The 15,701-nt window shown below is 50.9% G+C and overlaps 1 protein-coding gene across 5 annotated transcripts in view; it reads left to right on the forward strand.

The window, feature by feature from the left end:
* The window catches only part of Dnmt1 (DNA methyltransferase 1), a 53,183-nt gene extending 39,788 nt beyond the window's left edge, over nt 1–13,395 (forward strand). For all 5 annotated transcript variants that reach the window (XM_050125460.1, XM_050125457.1, XM_050125458.1 and 2 more), the window contains 16 exons: nt 307–422; nt 560–761; nt 834–973; nt 1,902–2,075; nt 3,896–4,114; nt 5,433–5,625; nt 7,498–7,582; nt 7,835–7,963; nt 8,067–8,349; nt 8,476–8,617; nt 9,965–10,131; nt 10,379–10,556; nt 11,357–11,552; nt 11,921–12,204; nt 12,796–12,886; nt 13,078–13,395. In XM_050125460.1, the coding sequence (XP_049981417.1) occupies nt 307–422; nt 560–761; nt 834–973; nt 1,902–2,075; nt 3,896–4,114; nt 5,433–5,625; nt 7,498–7,582; nt 7,835–7,963; nt 8,067–8,349; nt 8,476–8,617; nt 9,965–10,131; nt 10,379–10,556; nt 11,357–11,552; nt 11,921–12,204; nt 12,796–12,886; nt 13,078–13,115 (2,637 nt within the window). In that variant the 3' untranslated portion in view covers nt 13,116–13,395. The remainder of the gene's footprint in view (nt 1–306; nt 423–559; nt 762–833; nt 974–1,901; nt 2,076–3,895; nt 4,115–5,432; nt 5,626–7,497; nt 7,583–7,834; nt 7,964–8,066; nt 8,350–8,475; nt 8,618–9,964; nt 10,132–10,378; nt 10,557–11,356; nt 11,553–11,920; nt 12,205–12,795; nt 12,887–13,077) is intronic.
* The last annotated feature ends 2,306 nt before the right edge of the window (nt 13,396–15,701 follow it).

Genomic DNA, 15,701 nt, shown 5'->3' on the forward strand with positions numbered 1-15,701 from the left:
TACAGTATTCTGCTTGCAGCACCAGAAGAGGGTCCCAGATCTCACTACAAATGGTTGGGAGTCCCCATGTGGTTGCTGGGAATTGAACTCAGGACCTTTGGAAGAGCAGTCATTGCTCTTAACCTCTGAGCCATCTCTCCAGCCCATGTTTCCACTTTTTTAGGGCGTCTGGGGTGGAGCCCAGAGCCTGGCATCTGGTCAGTGCTCTTTGTACTGCTGATCCACACCCCTAGTCCCAAGTAAATTTCACAGAAAGTTAGGGGAAATGTTGGACATGACCCTCACCCAAGCTCAGATTGGTTTCAGGTTGAAGAGAAGAGAACTTACTATCAGAAGGTGTGCATCGATGAAGAGACACTGGAGGTGGGGGACTGCGTCTCTGTCATTCCAGATGATTCCTCCAAGCCGCTATATCTAGCCAGGTGTGTGTGTCCTCCTGCCAAATTTGAGTGCCTGCTTTTTCATGTCAGACTGAAACCAAAAGATACCAAGGGTTTGTGTGGTCCAGTTCTGCTGGTTACATGAGATATCTGTTCCCTGTCCCGTTTTGCGGTTGCAGGGTCACGGCACTGTGGGAAGACAAGAACGGGCAGATGTTCCATGCGCACTGGTTCTGTGCTGGGACAGACACAGTCCTTGGAGCCACCTCCGACCCGCTGGAGCTGTTCCTGGTGGGCGAGTGTGAGAATATGCAGCTCTCCTACATCCACAGCAAGGTCAAGGTCGTCTACAGAGCGCCCTCTGAGAACTGGGCCCTGGAGGTGAGTGCTTCCCTCCTCTCCATGCTCCACCGCCCTTTCGGAGCCAAGGCTGACCTTGTTTGGTTTCCACAGGGCGGCCTGGATCCTGAGACCATGCTGCCAAGGGCTGAGGATGATGGGAAGACCTATTTCTACCAGCTGTGGTACAACCAGGACTACGCAAGGTTTGAATCCCCTCCCACGACCCAGCCGACAGAGGACAACAAGCACAAGTGAGTGTGTGCACCAGCTGTAGGCCTCCTCTGCCCCCATCCTGCTCTGGGAGTCCTTCCATTCTCTCTGGTTTCCAGGGAAACGTTTACTTATTCCCCAGCTGTGTTCTTAGATTTTTTTAGTTTTAGGATTTTTTTTGTTTTGTTTTTCTTCGAGACAGGGTTTCTCTGTAGCTTTGGAGCCTGTCCTGGCACTAGCTCTTGTAGACCAGGCTGGCCTCAAACTCACAGAGATCTGCCTGCCTCTGCCTTCCAGGAGTGCTGGGATTAAAGGCGTGTGCCACCACCGCCCAGCCCCAGTTGTGTTCTTTGCTGACCAAAGAGGCCTGACATGGATATGTTTAAAATGTGTGGACCTGGCCAGGTGGTGGTGCACACCTTTAATTCCTGCACTCGGAAGGCAGAATCAGGCAGATCTGAGTTCGAGGCCAGCCTGATCTACCGAGTGGGTTCCAGGACAGCCAGGACCGTTACAGAGAAACCCTGTTTTTTAAAAAAAACATGGACTATCTGGGGGTTATCACAGGCAAGCATAGCCATCTGTTTAAAAATAGTCATTTCTGCTGGGCAGTGGTAGTGCAAGCTTTTAATACCAGCACTTGGGAGGTGGGAGGCAGAGGTAGGCAGATATGTGTTCGAGGCCAGCCTGGTCTTCAGCGTGAGTTCCAGGACAACAGTGCTATATAGAGAAACCTTGACTCAAAAAGAGAGAGAGGGGGAAAATACTCTTTGTGGTGCTAGGTTGTAGTCCTGGGCCTTGGGCATTTGCTGGCTGAGGACCCTGCTGTTGATGCACACAGCCCCTGGCTTGTTTGCTAGGCTAGTATTAATTTCTATCTTTGAGCTGTGGTCAAAAGGGGCAATTCTCCCAGATATCTGCAGATACTTTTACCTCGGAGCCTTGAGTTTCTGCCCTTGGCTTCTATAGGTTCTGCCTATCCTGTATCCGGCTGGGTGAGCTGAGACAGAAAGAAATGCCCAAGGTCCTGGAGCAGCTTGATGAGGTGGATGGCCGGCTCTACTGCAGCTGTATCACCAAGAATGGTGTTGTCTACCGACTAGGCGACAGTGTATACCTGCCTCCTGAGGCCTTTACCTTCAAGTGAGTGCCCCGTCCATGGTCCATACCCGTCAGTTGGCTTGGTGATCTTTCCAGCTGCTCCCCTTAAGCTAGTGCTAAGCCTCTCCTCGTGAAGGTTCTGTCACGGGCTGGTCGTGCTCCAGGCACACTGCCTCGGGCCTTTCACTATCTGTGCTGTGTCTGGCTGAGACCTGCAGTGCTGGACAGTCAGTTCTTGGCTCGGCTCCACACCTGAGCAGCTCTGAGGTCTTGGCATAGGCTTCCTCCCTGAGTCTTTTTCTCCTTGAAGCTAATGGGATCTCCCTGCCAGAACTCCAGTGCTCTACCCCGGGACTGTTGGATGAGATCTGTGAACAGGACTACATCAGACTCCCATGTCGGAAGTCAGGGCATCATCTCCACCTTTTCATTCTACATCCTAAGCGCTAGAACAAGTTGGAATTGCAGCTCATGTTTCCAAACATAGCTCAGTATCTATAGTTGGAGGATCCATTTTCCTAGTGTCTGGTTGTTGAAATAGGAGCGGCGGGGCTGCGTCCCCAACACCCCGGCCGCTTGCTAGCTTATGCCCGAAATAACAACACACAAACTGTATTCATATAAAGACCACTTGGCCCATTTCTATCTAGCCTCTTCTAGGCTAATTCTTGCACCTAGATTAGCCCATTTCTAATAATTCGTGTAAGCACCCCAAGGTGCGCTTACCGGGAAGATTCTAGCCTACGTCCATCTTGAGTTGGAGCTTCATTGCGCATGTCTCTGAGAGCAGAGCTATCGCGTCTACCTGGAAGAGCTGAGCATGGCGTCTCTGCTCCAGAGAGCAGAGCTGTCGGGTCTCTCCGGGAGCCGAGCAGAGTCTGACCTCACTTCCTCTTCCTCCCAGAATTCTATTCTGTTTACTCCTCCCACCTATGCTTTAACCTATCAGGGCCAGCCAAGCAGTTTCTTTATTATTGCTCAATGACCTTCCTCCATCTGGTGAAACCTTAAGTCCCCAAATTTGGCTTAGTTGCTGTGACCCATGGAACTAAGGAATGAGTGGATACTTGTACATTGATGGTGTTGGGTATTTTACCCAATCTTGAAATGCTCATCTTTGGTGTCCTATAGGTTGTTCCCTGTGGTGTCATCTACCACATAGAAGCACACCAATTAGGCCACACATAAGCACTCGGGTGCCTCTAGGACTCGAAAGTCACCTGCTAGCCAGAGTGGGAGCCACTTTGGAAGATCACCTCCTATGTCCTTGTGGGTAGAGTAGCTTTGCCATGAGTTGGGCCAAATTCGAGCTTTCTCAGACTCCATCCTTCACATCACATTTGCATCGGTACCCCGTAGTCAGGGAAGTCAGACATGTCACAGCGAGTCCTCGAGGCCCGGGGCTCCTCAGCACAGTGGTTGTGCTTTTGGCTGACACCTGGGGAAATGGTACCTGTGCCGTCTTAGAAGCTGCTGTCTCCCCTAGTGCAATGTCCCCTCCTATAACATTTCAACTTGTGTTTGCTGACAGGACCTTGTCATATAGTCAGTAGTACATGGTGCTACATGGCTGGGAGGTACCTCCGGGTTGGCCTAAAACTTAATTGGCAGCTCAAGCTTACCTGGAACTCCCGAGCCTCCTGTTTCAGTCAGTTTGTTTCCCAAATCCTGGGGTGACAAGCATGTGTAGCCACAGCCCCCTGAGCTCTGGGAGCTGAGTGGTATTTTAAACAGATTTCATTTGAAATATCTTTCATTAATGGTACTAGGCTGTACCAACTCATGAGGAATCTGCTCATTCCAACCTGTCGTCTGGACTCTAAGGCCTTGCGCTCAGTTTTTCCCTTCCTTCCTCTCTGCAGCATAAAGCTAGCCAGCCCCTTAAAGCGTTCAAAGAAGGAGCCTGTGGATGAGAGCCTGTACCCTGAGCATTACCGCAAGTATTCTGACTATATCAAAGGCAGCAACCTGGATGCTCCTGAGCCCTACCGCATCGGCCGGATCAAAGCAATCCACTGTGGCAAGAAGAACGGCAAGGCCAACGAAGCAGACATCAAGATCAGGCTCAACAAGTTCTACAGGTCCGTGTGGGTTCTGCCTGCTGGGAGGCCCTCCAAGAAGGCTCTGCTGGTAGAGATGGCTGCTTCTGGTTATCCTGGGGGCATGGGTGTATTACATACTTGTTGCCTTGGTGGGGGGGGGTGTGGGTGTGGCTAAGTTGGGAGCTTGTGTCTAGCATGTGGGGTACTGTGGGCTCCAATTCAACCTGCAAGAAAAAAAAGCTGCAGAGTGGCAGGGAGTGTGTCCTGGTTTGTCTCGGTGCTTTGCCCAAACCAGTCTCTGTTCTGGTCTCCCACCACTCTCAGCCCCTCTGTTCTGGGTTTGTTTCCAGCCCTTGGCTTCACTAAACACTCCACATACACTTTATGTACTTGTGCATGCACTCCTGAAAGTCTGGCTTCTTTGTTTGAAGACAGTAGACAGGGGGCTACGGTGAAAGAAAACTGGCCCAGATGGCCTGTATGTGCTTGTTTTACCAGCATACCTAGAACTTGAGATCCCCCTGTATCAGCATCCCACGTACTAGGATAATAGGCACCTCTTACTACACCTGATTTTTCTGGAGTCTTTGTAATGATCAACGTGGTTAGAAAAGAACGGGTCACTCAGCGTTGACAGGCAGGATGAAGCAGAGCATCCCTGATCCTGGTTCCCGGGAATTCCATTCCTGCTGTGGGGTTGGGTCCAAGTAAGGGTGGTGGTCACCATGCTGATGGAACTGGGATGTGTGATCTTTCTGTGATGCTGTTTATAGGTTGAGCCAAGCCAAACCAAGTACTCAAATTATACAGCTGACCTCTCTTACAGGCTACCTCAATGTTACTTAATGCCATGTAAGGGCTGGAGAGATGGCTCAGTGTTGGCTCAGTGCTTCAGATTTGATAAGTTTAATTCCCAGCACTTAAACACATGGTGACTCAAAATTGTCTAACTCCAGTTCCACGGGATTCAATGCCCCCTTCTGGCCTTCATGGGCACTGTACTCACCTGTTGCACTGACATACAAGCCAGCAGAGTGCCCATACACACTGAATAAGAATGAATAAATCCTTTTTAAAATGCTATCTTAAGATGTCCTGTGGAGACTGGGTTGGTAGTTGTCTGTAGTCCCAGCACTTGAGGTGTTGTGGCAGGAGAATCGCTGAGCTGGAGGTCAGCCTGGAAAGCACTGTCTCAAAAAATAAAGGCCTTGAGGTATGAGGTGTACAAGATTGACAAGATCCCTGTTGTCTCACTCAACTACCCAATTGCTGGTTCCAGGCATTGCAGATGAGGGTGCTTTGACCTGTGATTATAAACTTGTGGTAAAATAATACTTACCTGGTGTCCGCTTTACAGGCCTGAGAACACCCACAAATCCACCTCAGCAACCTACCATTCAGAAATCAACCTGCTGTACTGGAGTGACGAGGAAGCTGTGGTGGACTTCAGTGATGTGCAAGGCCGCTGTACTGTGGAGTATGGGGAAGACCTGCTTGAAAGCATCCAGGATTACTCACAGGGGGGCCCTGACCGCTTCTACTTCCTTGAGGTGGAGCCAGACTTGAGGGGCAAATTGCGAGAGTGGGGTGCCCAAGAAAGCAGCTCAGTCTGGGGTGGAGCTCAGTGATAGGCTGGATAGTGCTAGACCTGGTCCTGGGTTTTTCTTGGGATAGGAGATACGAGGTAGACTAAGGAAGCAGCTGGTGTGCAGTGGGTTTGGTTTTTGTCTGTTTTGAGCTAGGGTCTCACTACACATTTATATACCCCTGAAACTCCATCTGTAGACCAAACTGGCAGATCCACCCGCTTTTTCCTTCCAAGTGCTGGGATAAAGGCTTGTGGTACCTGCCCCACCCAACCTATATAGTCTTTTGGTTTTTCAAGATAGGATTTCTCTGTATATCCCTGAACTGTTTCTGTAGACAGGGCTGGCCTCGAACTTAGAAACCCACTTGCCTCTAAATCGCTGGGATTAAAGGCATGTGCCACCACCACCTGACTTCAGTGTAGAACCTTAGGAGTAGGATTTTGACTTTGAAAGAAAACAAGGCAGCTGGCGATATGGCTTGATCCAGTAGAACTCTTGCCTAACATGCACAAAGCCCTGGGTTGGGAGGCAGGATTGGGTGTTCAGAAGATTGGTGTTGCATGCCCATGTCAGCACATGGCACAGGCCTGTGATAGCATGTGGTTCTGGAGTTCAGTGCTTAGCTTTTGCTTTTCTGGGTTTGGTTTGGGTTTTTTTGTTTTGTTTTCCAAGACAAGATTTTTGTATATAAGTCCTGACCGTCCTGGAACTCACTATAGTCCAGGCTGGCCTCGAGCTCACACAGTGCCGCCTGTCTCTGCCTCCTGACTGCTGAGATTAAAGGCATGTACCACTACTGCCCAGCTTTGTTTTTGTTGTTTTTGAGATAGAATTTTTTCTTTGTAGGGGGCTGGAGAGATAGCTCAGAGGTTAAGAACACTGCCTGCTCTTCCAAAGGTCCTGAGTTCAACTCCCAGCAACCACATGGTGGCTCACAACCATCTGTAATGGGGTCTGGTGCCCTCTTCTAGCCTGCAGGCATACATACACAGAATATTGTATACATAATAAATAAATATTTAAAAATTTTTTCTTTGTAGCCCTGGCTGCTCTAGATTTAAGAGTAAAAATTGGTGTAACATTTTACTAACACCATTAAAATTTATCTGACGGACTGTTTTGAAGGCCTCTACCAACCATACCTAGGGTCTTGGTATATGTTGGAAAGGTCCATCTCTTTGGGAAGAGTACACTCTGTCTCTTGTGACCAGGTAGTGGCCATGGTTTTGAGAAAGGATCCAAGACCCTCTTGTACTAGACCCATTTGAGCACCTGGAGCTTGGCTCTTCAATGTTGTGCTAAGTGTCCTTTTTTTTTTGTTTTGTTTTGTTTTTTGTTTTTTGTTTTTCGAGACAGGGTTTCTCTGTGGCTTTGGAGCCTGTCCTGGAACTAGCTCTGTAGGCCAGGCTGGTCTCGAACTCACAAAGATCCGCCTGCCTCTGCCTCCCGAGTGCTGGGATTAAAGGCGTGCACCACCACCGCCCGGCAAGTGTCCATTTTTTTGTGTGCATGTTTATGTGACATTGGACAGCAGGCTCCCATAATGCTCTCCCTTTCATTCGAATGTATGCTCTGGGTGCTTTAAGTAGCAGATGTTGGTGCAGACCATGAGAGGGCTAATAGAAGTGATTTTAGACAGCCTCTGTAGTGTGGAGTGGCCTCAGCCTCAGCACCATGAACAGCTGGCTACAGTCTTGTCTCTTTCCAATAATAAGATTGGCTGTGGTCCTCCTAGGGAATCAGATTATCAGACCAAGTTCTTAAGCTGTGTGTGTGTGTGGGGGGGGGTGTCCATGCATTTCTTCTTAACTAATATGGCTCATCTTTGTGCAGGCCTACAATGCAAAGAGCAAAAGCTTCGAAGACCCTCCAAACCACGCCCGCAACCCTGGGAATAAAGGGAAAGGGAAGGGAAAAGGTGTGTCCCATCTGTTACTCCCCTGTATGTATGGTTTTCATGAGACAAGGTTGCATGTTGTCCAAGCTAGCCCGGAACCCTGAAGTTTTCTGCCTCAACCTCTCAAATTCTGCCTATGTTTGGGAGGCTGAATCGGGAAGATCTCCCAAGAGGCTGCTCTTAAGGCACAAAGACAAGGTCTCCTGAAAAAAGCCTCTGAGGAGAGCCGTCTGGTGGGCCCTTCTCACAGCTGATGTCCTGTTCCTTCTTCAGGGAAAGGGAAGGCAAAGAGTCAGGTGTCGGAGCCCAGAGAGCCCGAGACAGCCATCAAGTTGCCCAAGCTCCGAACTCTGGATGTGTTTTCTGGCTGTGGAGGGTTGTCAGAAGGATTCCACCAAGCAGGTGGGTACTGGTTGTGCTGACTCTGGCCTGGCTGGGCAAGGTGAGGCGGGCATGGCATGTCTGAGCAAATGAAAACAACAAACCTCTGCTCTCTGTCCCCCAGGCATCTCTGAGACGCTGTGGGCCATTGAGATGTGGGACCCAGCAGCCCAGGCATTCCGGCTGAACAACCCCGGCACCACGGTGTTCACAGAGGACTGCAATGTGCTGCTTAAGTTGGTCATGTCTGGCCAGGTGACCAACTCCCTGGGCCAGAGGCTGCCGCAGAAGGGCGATGTGGAGATGCTCTGTGGTGGACCACCGTGCCAAGGTTTCAGCGGCATGAACCGTTTCAACTCCCGTACTTACTCCAAGTTCAAAAACTCCCTGGTAGTCTCCTTCCTCAGGTAAGCATGGACAGCCCTCTGTCATTTGCTGTCTGGCCAGATACAGCTTTGTGGGAGGGAGCCCCTCTCTGGTGGGAGATGCCTAGGGTCTGTGAGAGACTAACCTTTGCCCTTCCTGCACCACAGCTACTGCGACTACTACCGGCCACGGTTCTTCCTGCTGGAGAACGTCAGGAACTTTGTGTCCTTCAAGCGCTCCATGGTGCTGAAGCTCACGCTGCGCTGCCTGGTCCGCATGGGCTACCAGTGCACCTTCGGTGTGCTGCAGGTGGGCATCACACAGCAGGCAGAGGGCAGAAGTGGCTCCCGCAGTGCGGGCACCTGGACTGCTGCCCCCATCACTAACCGGGAGAGTGTTCAGGCCTGCTGGGTAGCAGAGGGCTGTGTGATCACTAGTGTGTTGGTGAGGATAGTAAATCTGAGTTTTACACCAGCCTGATCTACAGAGCGATTTCTAGCACAGCTAGAGCTGCAAAGAAACCCTACCTTCTCCCCCCCCCCTCCCCCCAAGACAGGGTTTCTCTGTAGCTTTGGAGCCTGTCCTGGAACTAGCTCTTGTAGACCAGACTGGCCTCAAACTCAGAGATCCGCCTGCCTCTGCCTTCCGAGTGCTGGGATTAAAGACGTGCACCACCACTGCCCAGTCTAAGAACCCCTGTCTTAAAAGAAGGAAAAACATGGGGTAACCAGGTATGGTGGCACAGGCCTGTCATTCTGGTCTTAAAAGGCTGAAGTAGGCGATCATGGGTTCAAGGCCAATGTCTCAAGATTAAGAGCTGAGTTGTAGCTAAGTGTAGCGCACTCACAAGTAACACATTGGTAACTGCACATTTGCCAAAAGTAAGCAGGGTTGGCTGGGGCCCAGTTGGTAGGGCACTTAGTAACCTTCAGTAAGCCTGGGTTCCTTTCCCATCACCACTAGCCCAAATATGGTCGCACACACCTGTCATCCCAACAAGTAGGCAGTGGGTAGGTATAGGATCAGGACTTTTAAGATGTCATCTTTGTCTACATAGCAAGTTTGTGGCCAGCCTGGGCTATGAACTCAAACATCCAATGGATGCTGAAGTCACAAGAGCCCGCATGGGGCAAGTGCTGCATTCCCACCCTTTGCCTGTGACTGTCAGGGAGTGGGGGGCCACCAGCTCCCCGTTGTCCTTACCACTTCTGCAGTGTTCCCTAAGGGGCTGTCAGTGAAAGATAAAAGTGGCCCCACAGCAGAACCTGAGATTCTGAGAATCCAATGCAAACTTGGGATTGGGGCTTTCCAGTTGGTCACCCAGAGGTCTTGCCATCCCCTTCAAACCCATGAGTTGCTGTGAGAATAGGGGAAAGACAAAAACAGGTGGTGGGTTAATATTTTGGGGGCCTGGGCTTGACAGAATTGGGGTGGCAGGGAGCTTACAAAGACAAGTGACTAATTTCTGGAAATTCATATTATTGTAGTCTTAAGGATTGGGAATTTTGCAAATGGCGTGGCCCTGGCTGACAAGCGAGCGCTGCTCTTGTTGGTCAGTTGCACTGTCGACTTGATGAGTTGTAGATGGTTCTCGGCACAGAGACCAGCTAGGCAGACCTCTGCCTGACGCCACCTGTCTCCATTCCCCTCTTAAAGGCTGGACAGTATGGTGTGGCCCAGACGCGGAGACGGGCCATCATCTTGGCTGCAGCCCCAGGAGAGAAGCTGCCTCTGTTTCCAGAGCCTCTGCATGTGTTTGCGCCCCGTGCTTGCCAGCTGAGTGTTGTGGTGGATGACAAGAAGTTTGTTAGCAACATCACCAGGTAGGAGCTGAACTCGGCACACCAAGTGCGGGACTGGCAGGAGGTCATGACTCCTGGGTCACTGGGGTTTGTGCCAGGCTCTGTGTGGAAGCTCAGTGCTATTGCAAGTCTATGCCATTCCAGCCTCAAGTTCTGCCTTGTTGCAGGCAGCTGGCTTGAGTAGAGCACATACTATAGCTGCCCCTCACATCCTGAAATCCAGCAGAGACTGCCTGCATGATATCTAAGAAGGCCCCCTCTGCTGCAGGTTGAACTCGGGCCCCTTCCGAACCATCACGGTGCGGGATACCATGTCCGACCTCCCTGAGATCCAGAATGGAGCCTCGGCACCTGAGATTTCCTACAATGGAGAGCCACAGTCCTGGTTCCAGAGGCAGCTGCGGGGCTCACACTACCAGCCCATCCTCAGGGATCATATCTGCAAGGTAGCGGTTCCTAGCTGCCCAGCTAGCTTAAACACGAAATAATCACACAAACTATTAATTAAATCAACTGCTTGGGCCATTAGCTCTAGCTTCTTATTGGCTAACTCATATTAATTTAACCCATTTCTATTAATCTGTGTATCGCCATGTGGCTGTGGCTTACCAGCTAAAGTTCCCAGCATCTATCTCTCTGATTCCGCCCTTCCTCCCAGCCCCCAGTTCCGTCTTCTCCACCTACCTAAATTCTGCCCTGCTATAGGTCCAAAGCAGTTTCTTTATTCATTAATGGTAATCCCGGTAATCCCACATCACCTCCCCTTTTCTGTTTAAATGAAAAGGAAGGTTTTAGCTTTAGCATAGTAAAATTACATAAAACATACATGAACCTCCCACACCACCCTGAGTCTGGTGCTTCCTGGGGTCTTGCCTGGCCCAGCTTCTCTCTGGGCTTACTGCAGGCTCGACATCTCGGGTCTCCCACCCCCGTGGCCAGTAGTGTCATCTTCAGGTGGCACTGGAGCAGCAAGCATCTGAGTGCCTCCCCCAATACACCCTCTAATCGCTCTTCCGTATGGACTGATACACTGGGCTGCACCGTGTGCTTCCCTGGCTGACCTCACACTGGACCCTTGCCCTATGCATTTTTCTCAGATGTCCCTCTAGGCATGCCCTTGGCTCCATTATATGGTCAGCTCTTAGAGCTAGGGCTGGGTAGCTGTCTCCTCCTGATAGGATTTGAGCCTCTGGTTCCCTTTTGTGCTTCCTGACCTGGATTTCAGCTGGGATTCCCTGTGTTCTAGGACATGAGCCCATTGGTGGCTGCCCGCATGCGGAACATTCCACTGTTCCCAGGGTCGGATTGGCGTGACCTGCCCAATATAGAAGTGCTGCTGACAGACGGCACTACCACCAAGAAGCTGCGCTACACCTTCCACGACAAGAAGAATGGCCGCAGCAGCACTGGTGCAATGCGTGGGGTCTGTTCCTGTGCAGAAGGTGGGACCCCAGGCTTTGGTCGTCCCACTTGACTCACTATCTCCACAAACGTGGATTCCATGACTACAGCCCTGTGTGGTCTGGCCGCTTGGCTTCCTAGGGCTCCCTAGCAGTCCCCACTTGACACATCTGCTTGTTAACCCAGAGGCCCTGGCCACACCGGGTGCTACTAACTAAATGGGTGCCAGAGGGGGTTAAACAGTTTTGCCTCAGCAAAGGGGTACCAGGTGCTCTGGGCCTGGATTAGGCTGCCATCAGAGCCCCCCCTCCCCCCGGGAAGCCCCTTTGCAGAGGTGAGTGCCCCAGAGAGTCTGAGTCTCCCTGTGGCCTGGCACCAGCCCTGGCTATAGCACAGTATTCTGTTGCAGCTGGCAAGTCCTGCGACCCCACGGCCAGGCAGTTCAACACCCTCATCCCCTGGTGCCTGCCGCACACTGGGAACCGGCACAACCACTGGGCCGGCCTCTATGGGCGCCTGGAGTGGGATGGCTTCTTCAGCACCACTGTCACCAACCCTGAGCCCATGGGCAAGCAGGGCCGTGTGCTCCACCCAGAGCAGCACCGGGTGGTGAGCGTGCGGGAGTGTGCCCGCTCCCAGGGCTTTCCGGACACCTACCGGTTCTTCGGCAACATCCTGGACAGACACCGGCAGGTTAGCCCAGCACCAGAGCTTGTTGCCAAGCGGCCTCAGCTCTCATGTAGGGAGTGGGGCCCAGGGCTTGAGTCCAGCTGTGTCACTGAGTGTGGGTCAGCAGCAGCAACACAATAGTACAATAGCACAAATGTCATTCCCCGGCTGGCTGTCCCTAGTTAGAAGGTACAGCAGAAATCCTGGCCTGGCCTGGCCTGGCCTGGGCTGGGCTCCATACAGACCAGCCCCATGCTCCCTCAGGCCCTTGTTTGGCTCATAGTGGGAATCAAAGTGGGTTTGGGAGTCTGTGTTTTGCTTCCAGATTTTCCTAAAGCCTTTTAAAAGGCTTTAATCCCAGCACTGGAGAGGCAGAAGCAGGTTGATCTGAGTTCCCAGCCAGCTTGGTCTGTTTAGAGAGACCCCGTCTTGAAACAGTAAACAAAGAACTCCCTGTTAGTGGTCTGTGGGTCTGAGGGCATCACAGTGGAAGGCCTGTGCCACTTGAGTAGACTGAGTCCCCAATGTCCAGGTCACTTGTCCTGCCTTGGTCAGAGCTGAGGCAGGACAGTGACACCCAGTGACAATCTGGTGTTGCCTCTTTCCTTCCCACAGGTGGGTAACGCCGTGCCACCACCACTGGCCAAAGCCATTGGCCTTGAGATTAAGCTCTGTATGCTGGCCAGAGCTCAGGAGATGGCCTCAGGTAGGTGCCACCTTCCTCTAGGTCCTGGGACTTGGGCACAGCCCCAGCTCCACATGAGGGCAGAGTAGTGGAAGGGAGGGCTGACCGACATGGTCAGCAGCCTCCAGGGTGCAAGAACTGCCGTCAGCTGCTGCAAGTTCTCCAGCCGTGAGCTTGCATGCTCAGGGTGACTTCTGCTTTTCTCTCTTCAGCTGCAGTTAAGAAGGAGGAGACTCCCACGATGGAATAGTCCTGCTCTCGCCCAGAGCCCCGTATGCACTGATGTTTTTACCTGTCGAGCCCCAGCATTTGAAATGTCGTGCACAGCGTCTGTGGCCATGGCGACACTAAGCTGTTTGTGAGGTTGCTTTGTGACCAAGCCGTGCAGTACTTTGTGCATTCTGGATTTTAAAGTTTTTTGGTTTTTAATTCTGTATTCTATCAGATCTGCCAATGCAGGTGGCAAACAAGACTTGATGTAGTTTTTATATGTTGTAATATTTCTTCAAATAAAGCGCTTCTATAAAGCACCCAGGTAGTGACTGGTGTCTCTCACTGCTTCCCCACGAAGAGGGGAAAGGACCTCTGGCTTGAAGGCATACGTGGAGGTGCATCTACCTCATGGGATACATTTCTGTGACTCAGTTTTGGATAGTGAGAGGCAAATGGAACTTTCTGATAAGGCTTTTCAGAAAGCCTCAAGAAAACGGTCTTGGGGCTGGAGAGATGGCTCAGAGGTTAAGAGCATTGCCTGCTCTTCCAAAGGTCCTGAGTTCAATTCCCAGCAACCACATGGTGGCTCCTAACCATCTGTAATGAGCTCTGGTGTCTTCTTCTGGCCTGCAGACGTACACACAAGACAAAATATTGTATACATAATAAATTTTTTTTTAAAAAAAATGGCCTTGGGGGCTTGGGAGGTGGCTCAGAGTTTGAGAGTACTGTTCCCAGCGACCACATGGTGGCTCAACCATCCATAGTGAGATCTTGTGCTCTTCTGGCATGCAGGCAGAACACTGTATACATAATAAATAAATTTTTTTGGGGGGGTTTTTCAAGACAGGGTTTCTCTAGCTTTGGAGCCTGTAAATAAATAAATCTTTAAAAAAAATGATTTGGCTATCTTCATGGCTACTTTATCCTTTTGTTTTGGAGTTGACTGACTGGTGTCTGGTAATGCACAGCTGTACTGTGATCATGAGGACATCATGTCTACCCTTAGGCAGAGCTCCAGTTGGCTTATGACCTGCCTGGGTGGTCTGACTTGATGTACTAATTCTACGTGAACAGAACTTTAGTTTATCTTTAGGAAATGTCAACTGTAAAATGCAAATATGTTTATCAAATTTACCCTTCACTTCGTGAGTCACAAATGTGCCAAGGCCAAGGGGCAAAGTGACTCAGCCCCTCAGCAAACAAGTATGACCTGAACTTGTGAGAGCATCCTGGAGCCCTTCTCATCTGGCTCAGAAATGTCTGCGGAAACGCCGGGTCACTGGGCATACCTTTTTCTTTGTTTTGTAACCATGTCTGACCACTGTGTTCACTGTGTAGCTCTGGCTGGCATAGTAATCGTGACAGTGCTTCTGCCTCTGCCTTCCAAGTAGTGCTGGTTACTGTACTAATCTAGCAGCAATCTTCAGGCCTCACTAAGTAGCCTAGGCTGGTTTGGAGCTCAGTCCTGCCTCCCCTTCCCCACACCCAGCTAGGATAATCGGAGGTGGTGCAATTCTGTATGAGTGGAAGCCAATGCCTCTTGTTACTGTCTTTCAACAACTCCATGGGCTGTTTTCCCTGGAAAGTGAAGGTGCAAGGGTCACCTCCGTGTTGCTTTCTTATAATGGACAATACAAGCTGCCTCTTCCACACATACTGGCCTAGCTCAGGCGTGCAGAGTCCCAGGTGGGCTGCATGGCTGAACCACCGGACATTCCTCCCTTCAGAGCTCGTGTTCAGGCTTTGTTTCCAGGAACAAAAACCAGAAATCTAGGATCCCTGCTCAGAGCAGGGCTAGATAGTTTGAGTTTGGCAGTGTCATAGCTTGGGCTGGCTTTGAGCCTGCTTGCACTAACACCTCTTAACTTACAGGGCACTGGGGATAGAACCCATGGTGGGCAAGCACACTACCAACCGATCCAAATCCCCAGCTAAACTGGGCGGTGGTGGTGCACACCTTTAATTCCAGCATTTGGGAGGCAGAGGCAGACATCTGAGTTCAAGACCAACCTGGTCTACAGAGTGAGTGCCAGGACAGCTAGGGCTACAGAGAGAAACCCTCGACAACTTTGAGAGTACACTCTTCCACCTGTGTGTGGGCTCTAGGGACTCAGTTGCCAGGCTTGCACATCAAGCACTCAACCACAGAGTTATCTTGCCCCAGGGTTTTTTGTTTTTGGGTTTGTATCTTAACTATGTACCCCATGTCTGTCTGTCCTATGAACAGGTGACAGCATCGTGACCAAAGCCACTTACAGAACGCTCAATTGGGGGCTTGTTTCCAGTTTCAGGGTCTGTGATCATCATGGCAGGGCAGCAGGCAAGCATTGTTGTGGGAGGTCCTTCCGCCCCTCCAACCAATAGCTGCTGTGATACCAGCCCATTGGGGCGTGGTCTCTCTCCCTTTAAAAAAGCGGCTATTTCCTCTGCTCGCTCTCTTCACTTCCTGCTCCGCCAGAGACTAGACTCCCTTCCTGGTTGTGCAGATGGCTGTTGTCTGAGACGGTGATCTGTAAGTTTTCCCCTTTAAATAAATAACACCCTATTAATCATAACTCCAAACTGGTGTGGCCTTGTTCGTGACTTACGCCTTCATCTGGCGCCCGAACGTTTGGCTTTT

The sequence above is a fragment of the Alexandromys fortis genome, unplaced genomic scaffold (assembly GCF_014885135.2).
Source record: "Alexandromys fortis isolate MF-2015 unplaced genomic scaffold, M_Fortis_MF-2015_v1.1 scaffold_242, whole genome shotgun sequence".
Taxonomy (NCBI): domain Eukaryota; kingdom Metazoa; phylum Chordata; class Mammalia; order Rodentia; family Cricetidae; genus Alexandromys; species Alexandromys fortis.